The following is a 9,698-nucleotide window of genomic DNA, read 5'->3' as shown; positions in this document are numbered from 1 at the left end:
ACATTCATACATCCTAAGAACGTCCCAGAACATCCTCTGAAGATTTTATGAAAAGGTGAAGAGGAGCGACTTCTTACGCTATACTGCAGGCACGATGCATCAAATCTCCCAGAACGAATGTAGGTGAGCTTAATGCCCGCAAGGATGTTGCATCTCGTTGCATAGATACAGTGCATATCCAAACAGACTCACAAATGTTATTCCCGAAATTTAACTTCTTAAATTTGATCTACAATATGCTCTTTGTTTCTTTCTTTTTATCTTTTTCTTACTTAAACTTTCAGTTTTGAAAACTTTAATCAGAAAAAGATAGAAACAGGAAGCAAAAAAAGCACATTGTAGACCAAACTTTACTCAACACATTGATTCATATTTATATCTGTACTTATCGCTTCATCGATGACATGTTTATGTCTTCATACAGCAAAAAAGTCCAAAATAAACCTCAGTTACATCAAGTTGAATACATCTCAGAAATATCTCACAGACAGTGATGTCTTTGGGATGTATCTCGGACTTTGGTGCTGCATGGATCATCTACGTGAAAAAAAATATATCAAAATATGATGTAAAAATATTAAAAGATGATAGAAAGTCGGAGCACGCCCAGTAAGAAATAAAAAGATTTGGAAACTCAGTTTTTATTCTCATTTATATTAAATTTTATAAATACAAAAACAATAATAAATTCTTCGTACAGCTTTTACAACGCTCTAAAATTAAGAAGGGCCATCGCTTGTACTATTTAAGGTTATTAGAGAAGAAGATTCTCTCTCTCTTTCTCTCTCTCTCACTCTCTCGTTCGATTTCGCGAGAAAGGAATTAACGGATAATGATTCTATCGATGCGATGATGAAATGTGTGTGAAATGCGTAGTGATTTGTTTTTCTTTTTTGCTTTCTTTATAAAAAACGATATTTTTACGTGTAATCAGTTCCACACGCCAGCTGGAGCAAGGCGGTCTTGCTGGCATGCATGGCTTAACAGTAAATAATAATTAATATTAATAATGACAATAATAATGTATAATAATAATAAAATAGTCGTAGCGCGTGTAATATAATAGTAATAATAATAATAATAGTAATGATAATTGTAATAATAGGCATTATGCACTAGCAATAGTGACGTCGTTACGCTATTCCTTCTCGTTTGTTGTTAATATAATACTTAATTAACGCTCGATTTGCATTACACCGCGCGGCCTACGTCTGCTATAACAATTACAATCAGGATAGCGATTGAGCTTCCCGTCTGCATCAGAAATTTGGTATTTTCCAAGTTCTGCAATAATTAATCGAGTATATATTGATTAACGGCCTCCTCCCCTCCCCCTTCTCTCACGAAGATTCTTTTCAATTTGAAACAAATCTGATTCGAGAGCGAATACTACGTCACGACGTGACATTACGTTGGTGCGACAAATCGATTGCTGTCTCTCGACGAATGTTAATTATAGTATAAAAGAGGACGCTCATTCAAACACAAGAATTTCAGAAACGTTTGGAAGACACTTGAGAGAACATTAGAACGTCTTCAGAGTGCCTCACAACCTCTTTTAAACTTTTGTCAACACGAGCTGAGACCGAACGAGACCTTAAAATTACAATTGCACATATATCCGTTTTTAGCGCAACGAGCATCGAGCAACGAGAGTCGGCCGCGCGGTGCGTCCTCGCGGCAATCGCACTTAATGTATACATATAAGTTATATGCTACTCGTTATTGTTATTGAACTTGGGTGAACGCATATATGTACACGCATGTTATGGTAGCCAGGCGTCGCGAACGGGCGAATGTTCTCTTATGTTTTCGATGGTCATACGGCGAAGCTCCTTTTGCCTACTCACAAAATGAATTTTCATTCGGGTGACCGTTTGTGATTTCAAATACCAAAGAGCATTTCGGTCAACAAAAATAATCAATGAATGAATAGTAAGGCAGTTCTGTTCTGTCGACAGTTGCGTAAAACAATGAAGATACGTCGAGGATCAAGGATTTGCGCAGAAAAGAGAAATTCAGACAGCGAGAAAGCTATGTTAAAGTCGAGTCCGAAGCGAATTAAAGCAAACGGTGTTTCGCCGTGTGTTAACGTATCGTCCTCACATCGTTGTACAATGTGTAATTTCGCATTACATTAGCATGCATGTGCACATATACGCTTGTACTGGCAGTGGGCTCGGCTCCGCTCAATACTCTGGTACTATGGAGTTCTTATCACAGAGATATCAAATTGTTTGGTGCACTTTTCTTTCCCTTTGTTCGCTCTCTTTCCCATGCAAACTGTAATCCTTCTTTTTTTTTTGTAGTTCCGCAGCGGTATCGTCTGGCTACGCCGATTAATAATTACACACTAATTTCCACGTACTAAATAACGATCGATTTTCAATTCTCACAAAAGCGATAAACAATTCCGACGATATCGTTAAGGACAGATATCCTTCCTCGTATCGTCGATTCGATTTGTCTTGGTTTCGCACGTTATACGCAAGCCGTCTATATAGTGTATGTGTGTGTATAATATACATATAATATTTACATATAAATATATGTATATATTATACTATATAATATACTATATATTATACTATATAATCGAAAGCGCGTGAGACATTATGGCCTTTCGGGAGGAAAATCCGCAGATATCAAGGACTCACGAACAGCTTCGCCAAATTTTTAACTTTGACCTTAGCTTTAATTGAGTCTCTTTCGAAAACTGGCAGAGGGACGTAGAACTGAAGTAAATTACGCGGTTACAGTTAACGTTGGCAAAACTCGTCCACACACATACACACACATACACACACACACACACACACACATACCACACACACACAGAGTCCTTGAAAATTTATCTAAATTTCTTGATGAATTGTCGACGGATAAAATTCGCCCGTCCGGATAAACGTTTGATACATGGGAGAGCCCAGTGACGTCATCGTTGAGCGAGCCATAATTTTTCAATTACATATACACGGAAATACGAGCTTGACCGAACGCGATAATAATGAGAACAAACGCGAAAATGCGTTTGTTTCGAACACGGTGTCAATTCTTATGACAAAATGAATTCTCGATAAAGTTTCTTAAGATTTTTTGAAAGCTTGTATTTTCTCTTAGATCTTTCTATTCTAGGATGAATTATAACATCGCACGAATACATCCGTAAGTTAAGGTCGACGAGCGCGTGTCACTGTACCGGAAATACAACATTAAGGACAAATTGGCCAAAGGACATCCTTTGAAACCAAGGGATGTCCGACTAACAATTCAGTCCCCGTAAATTACCGTACGGAAAATTCATTCACTTTGCTGATAAAAGCACTCGACTGTGATGGCAACGAACGATAGCCACTGGGACTTCAGGCGACCGGACTGTGACGCTAACGAGGTAGACTACCGTCAGTTTGTTTCTTTCTTTTTTTTTAAGGCTGGCAAGTGATTAATTGGATGTTCTTTCGACTTTCACGAGCACATCCAACATGGTCGACGCGAGTCGATCTTTCGGCATGGAATTATACAATTACACAGGACATACACGACACGTCAAAAGTTAGTCCCAAAAGCGGGTCATATAAATTACTCGAAGGAAAGATAAACGACGCGGGGAGTACGACTCGCCGTCGTGGCCCACGTCCTGGCGCACGTGCGGCGATGAGGTAATACACGCAAGAACACGCGAATTATCATTCCGGGTCTCAATGTTGTGAACGACGAACCTATAATTCGATGGCCGAGTTTTCTCTTCTTCTATCATCTTCTAACTTCTTATGCAATTATATACGACATATTGGTAAATTATTGCGTAGTACGCTGGTCGATCATTGACCGCGGTATTGGGGCAGTTTTGTAGCTAGCGGTAAAAACTGGCCGAATAAATGCATTTATATTTGCAATTGTTGCCCGATTGTTGGCAACAACTGTCGTAGAGTAAATTTACGCACCCGTAGTTGAGTGTCACAAGTGTATACAATTGATGATTTTTATCTCGTTGGAATGATTCACAGTTGTCGAAGCTCGCACAACCTTTCCCTGCTTATTAAGTGGAACGTTAGAAGCCATGGTATCTCAAGTATTTACGAGACAAGACGTAAGTGAATCGCTACAATGTTGAAGAAACATAAAAAACTTGCCATTTATCTTTTTTGCTAAAAATTTCATCTGTCGGAACATAAAAATGATAAAAATCTCCGTAACAAAATATTTTTTATACATACATACATGTAAAATTTATATTTATAACAAATGTGTTTTGGCTTCACCACAAAAAGAGGTCTTCACCTTCTGAACAAGTACAAGTTGAAGAGATGCCGTAGTTTATCTCTTGGATTTCTACCTGTCCCAGTTTTTCTAATTCTTTTAATTTCGAAAATGTGATTTCACAGAATTATGTTCTTTTATCGATTTGATAATCGTAGGGTACATCAGCTAAAAAAGACTGGGCATGCTAGCGATCAGCGAACCGCCCCTCCCCCCTCGCGGTCAAGAAAGTCCCTCCAGTCTCTCGCGTCATCTCCGCGCATGTACACTCCCGACATATACGTAAGGTTAAAGCCTCGCAGAGAGCGATCGAACAAGATCGAGGATATGGCCGCGAGAGTGTTGTCGCCCGTGGGCTGTTACGTGGAAAATATGCGTGCAGTGCCTGCCAGAGACTGCCTTAATTACTATTAATTACCATTAAGTAACGAACGCGATCTCACGTTTGACCAGCACGCGATCAGCTTCTCCTCGACAGCTCGAGAGCGTGGTTTGTGAATGGATATTAGACGTCGGATGAGCAACAATATACACTCGCCTGTACGTTTATGTTGAGGCTTCGCCCAAGAGAGATACGTATAATAAGCTGTCCTCTCCGCTGTCCGATTTCATTTACCAGAGGCGTTTTCCGAATCCGAGTGGCTGATGAGTTCCAAGATGACCGTCGCTACAATTCGCGTCGTAAATATTTTAGAACAACATCTCCAACGCGTCAACATTCCCAAGCTTGCTCCGACTTTTCTTTCTCCAGGCTGGCTCGGCGTCATCGCACCGAACGACTCGCGGAGCTTTCGGGAGCCTTCGCGACGCTTCGCCCGCGCGTACTTGTGCGCGTACGTTCACTATGAGGCTCGTGCGAACTGGATGACGGAGCTCTGTCTCTGCACGGCCGCGATAAGACCGCTTCTCTCGCTCTCCATGGATTGCAGGATCATCTTGCTGCGCTTCCTGGGCGGCAGAATCAGCGTCTCTCGCGAAGGTATCGCCAGGTCCAAGGGATCGGGTGACGACGCTGGACTCTCGGGATTGCTGCTCGGTGGTGTGAGTAGCGGGTCAACTTTGATGCCACCGTACTCTCGCTGGTGTTCCACTTCGACGGCTTCCAGCGCGGCTTCCACTCTACGACGCGCATCGTTACCAGGCAAATTCAACAAGGACGAGCAGTCGGCGTCGAGATCAACGTTGCCGTCCACAGCGGCCAGACCAAAGCCGGTGTATGTCGGCTCAGGGAAGAAAAACATGTGAGGCGGCTCCAATATGTGAGGGGAGCTCACTCTTACGGTCGCTTGGAAGCGCTTCTCGTCGATCTCGGTCATCACCGGTTCCGAGCTCACCACCGGCGGCACCACCGGCGGCACCGCCGTCGGCACCGCCGCCGACTGCTGCGTCGCATACTGCTGCTCCCTGCTGCCGGGGTACAGGTAGTAGGTGAAATCTCGCTGAACTGCGTACGCGCTCGACTCGAGATAGATGTCTTCAGTCTTCAGATTCTCCTTGTCGTCGGTGGCGCTGGGTAGAGCTGGACTCGCGACCGCGCTGCCAAGGCCGCCCCGGGAGATTTCGATGTCCGGTTCGATAAGCGAGCCACCGGCAGCAGTCGCTGTTGCTGCTACAGCCGCTGCTGCAGTGTCAGCGGCTACCGTTACCGCGGCTGCGACAGTGACTACTGCCGCCGAGTCCGGATGTTTCTTGATGTGCAGCTCCATCGTCTTCTTGGAGCCGAAGGTCTCGTTGCAGATCGTGCATTTGTACACCTTCTCGCCGTAGTGTGACACCTGGTGCAGCTTGAGCACGTGGTTGTAGCCGAAAGCCTTGCGGCAGATGTCGCAGGTGTAGGGTTTCTCACCGGTGTGGGTGCGCGTATGGACCTTCAACTGTTTGGAGCAGGTGAAGCCCTTCTTGCATGACTTACACACATACGGCTTCTCGCCTGTGTGCGTGCGCATATGTATCACCAGCTGGCCGCTCTGTATGAACGTCTTGGAGCACACGGTGCACTTGTGCGGTCGCTCGCCGGTGTGGATACGCATGTGACGGTGCAGTTTGCCGCTGTGCTCGAACGCGCGGCCGCACACGTCGCACTTGTATGGCCGTTCCTTCGTGTGGATACGCCGGTGCACGCTCAGATTCTCCTTCACCGAGAACGACTTGCTGCAGTATTCGCATTGGTACGGCTTCTCGCCGGTATGGGTGCGATAGTGGCGGGTAAGCCGCGCTGGCACCGCGAACGTCTTGCCGCAGATGTTGCAGCGGTAAGGACCGTCGCCATCCTTACCGTGGGACCGTAGGTGACTCTGGTACATGCTCTTTTGCGGGAAGCTCTTCTGACAGAGCAGACATTGGTACTTGCCGCTGCCGTCTGCTGTCGTTATCGTCGTAGTCGCTGCCGCCGTTGTTGTTGACGTCATCGTCGTCGGGCTAGCCGAGCCGATTTCCGCACCACTGCAGTTTGGTGCGGCAAATATCGTGAGATCTGGACTGCACACCAGATTCTTGACCGGCTTTACCTCGTCCAGACAGCCGCCGTCGCCGCCGCCGGCGGCGGCAACCATGCCACTCGGCACCGACATCGTCGCTGGATTCGGCATGGGTTCTGTCTGATAGTAGGCCAACATCGAACACAGGATGCTGTAACAGAGATGTCAGGAGGAGCCTGGTTAGTCAAATCGCACTCATCACATAGTGAGTCATTTCGTAATGCACGTTAGGAAGATCCATAGCGTGCGCTCGCACGCTTTGATACCGCGAGATCGATGAGACGAAAGACCGATGAGCGAAGCTCTCTTCTTGAATCGAGGAATCGCGAATCCACGCGCGTAATTGATTGCATCCAAGCTTACGCGAATCTTATTACGAAATCTAAACACACCGTACCGACCGTTAAAGTAGCAATAAATATGCAAAACAGTCGACGATGGTTTATCAGAGGTTGTTACTCGCTGTTCGCGAGTATCAGTGAATAAAAAATTGTTACATTTTCCAAATCATAGCTTACTTCCTCCTCATTAGAGATGTAAAAACTGCGCGTCGAAAGCATATTATCGTACGCCTATTCCTACAATACGCGCCGATACAACGCGAGCAAATGTTAAACTATCTAAATCTATTCAAGTTAAGTAATCACGAGATAATGAAAACACAGGATACAAGTAAACAAGCGGACGGAATATTCATATCGTTTAGATTAGCCAAATCGCACGAGCGATACATACGTGCGCAATATACGCGCCCCGCTCAGCGTTGTCTGCACGCGCCTGGAGGCTGCGGGTGCGGTCGGCGGCACAGTGCACCGCGCCCCTCCTTTCCGCTTCCCCACCCACCCGCCAACACGCAGTTCGCAACGCGCGCCTCTTTCGCGCCGCGCCAAGCCGAACCGGCCGAAACCCTCCGACCGCCTCCACGTGTACGAGTCGCATTTTTTTATAGCGATCACCGACCTCGTCCAACTCGGCGCGCAGTAAGGACGTCGAGTTACATCACGAAAGCGCGCTGTGGCGATATACGTCCGGCGTTAAACGGCGTACGACACGCTCTTTCTTCCCTCCGTTCTCTCCCCCCCGCTTCGCAAAAATCCTCCGCCTCCTCTTTCATCTCCTTATCCGCCTCCTCCACTTTGCTACAACGGAACCGCCTTCTTCTTGACCGAGCTCCGCTTTAATCGGCGTCCTACAAGAGAGGGAGAGAAAGAGAGAGAGAGAGAGGGTGGAGGGAGGGAGAGAGAGAGATAGACAAACAGAGAGTATTGCTACGCAGTGGGATACGCAAAAATCGTATTGATCCACGGAAACGTCCCCGCTGCCGAGGGGAAATCTCGCCCTACAGCCGAATCGCCGGCGCTCTCGCCCGGAAGACACTTTCGGCCGATTTTACGATGAAACCGCGCGCCTCTGCCTCTCTATGCCCCTTTCTCTCCTTTCTTCTACCTTTTCAGCTCGAATAATCCGCGCGCAACGACGTTTGGTCGTGTGTTTTACATAAATCCTTGTGTCATCTCGTCACTTTGTGTATACAAAATTTTAATAAATTACAATTATTTCTCGGTAGATTAGACCATGAGAAATAATCTCTCTCCCTCCCCCCCTCGTTCCCGTCAAATAAATAAACAATTTTGAAGATTACGAAACTTTTACAACTTTCTATTTGTAGATATATTTGCGAACAAGCCGCGCGTGACGAAAAATGCGAAACAAAAGTCAGATATCAAATATGCGATTTCAATTCGTTGTCAGTAGGTTCATTTCGAAACACAATCACATTAATCGAACGTTGTATCTCTCGTCTTGTTCGACGCATTTTCGCGGTAAGTAGGTAGAACGTAATCCGTTGTTATTGTGTGAAACCTAAATTCAAAGCGGCAGACAATATAAAAAAACATTTCATCTCGTGCAATTTATTAATGAAATACTGAGCTAAGAAAAGACGAGAATCATACGGAGGTTCACTTATTGTACTTGTTGTATGGTTTAATACATATGGTTTAATGCATAATATATGGTAGAATAGGAAGATTTATAAAAGAGATATATATTAACAAAAATTGGTTAAATTAAGAACAGAAGGATCAACAAAATCTCACAAGAATCACGCCAGATTAACGCGCGAATCGGTAGCAATAAAAAAATGAAAGAAAATGGATAGGGGAGAGAGGAGGGCGGGGGGGAGGGAGAGAGAGAGAGAGAGAGAGAGAGAGGGGGGGAGGTTAAGTGTCTCGACGGAGAGAAAGAACAAGTAATAAACACCCACCTGCACGGCCACGTTACACTTTGGCACAATCCAACGAAATCCAGACGCTCGTTATTATCACTGTTCTTCGCCTCGTCGGCGACATCCACGAGATTACGGTGGCGGTAATAGATTCGAGTCAGTTTTGTGATAATTCGCGGGCGAAAGACAGCGTCGTTGGCACGATCGCGCGACAACTTGCAAATAAAAAGATCCTCTTCTTCTGCTTCGTCTTCCTCTCGTAATTCTTCCACTACTACTGCTACTTGTTCTTCTTCATCATCATCATCTTCTCGATAGAAAGCCAGAAAGGAAAACCGAAGAACCCGCCGCCTCGGGGCCAGCCAATCGTACTGTACAATGTTTACCTCCTCGAGCGCGTTGAGCGATCACGACCGAGGCGCGCACGCACGAGCGCGCGATCGTTCCCCCTCTACGCGCCACCGCGAAACCCCCTACCTTCTCCCTTCACGTCCCACCAGCCAGCGGCCGACCGTACCTCACTCCACCTCACCTCTTCTCTTCTCTCTTCGCCATGCGCTCGTCCGCGAACCGACGGCGGCGACCTAGAATTTCGCGACGGCCGAGTGCCGTTCGCAGCACGTGGAGGCTGCCGGAGTGGTTTCCCAGCAGTCGCGCTCGTGCTCGCGCGTACAATTCGCCGGCAGCAAAGGGGGAGAGTAAGGGTGGCGGACGACGATCGCGAGATGGCGCAG

The 9,698-nt window shown here is 46.2% G+C and overlaps 1 protein-coding gene across 1 annotated transcript; it reads right to left on the bottom strand.

Annotated features, from left to right (window-relative positions):
• Positions 1-625: 625 nt before the first annotated feature.
• On the bottom strand, positions 626-9,364 carry LOC116852859 (Krueppel homolog 1-like). Its single transcript, XM_032833605.1, has 2 exons — positions 9,004-9,364; positions 626-6,888 (listed from the first exon to the last, which is right to left on the bottom strand). Exon 2 carries the CDS (start codon positions 6,873-6,875, stop codon positions 5,103-5,105), a length of 1,773 nt encoding a protein of 590 aa, XP_032689496.1. The 5' UTR covers positions 6,876-6,888; positions 9,004-9,364; the 3' UTR covers positions 626-5,102.
• Between the last annotated feature and the right edge of the window lie 334 nt (positions 9,365-9,698).

This window comes from Odontomachus brunneus, unplaced genomic scaffold, assembly GCF_010583005.1.
Source record: "Odontomachus brunneus isolate Ranch 3 - 2012 unplaced genomic scaffold, Obru_v1 Obru_scaffold_006, whole genome shotgun sequence".
Taxonomy (NCBI): Eukaryota; Metazoa; Arthropoda; class Insecta; order Hymenoptera; family Formicidae; genus Odontomachus; species Odontomachus brunneus.
This window is presented reverse-complemented; position numbering and strand designations above follow the sequence as displayed.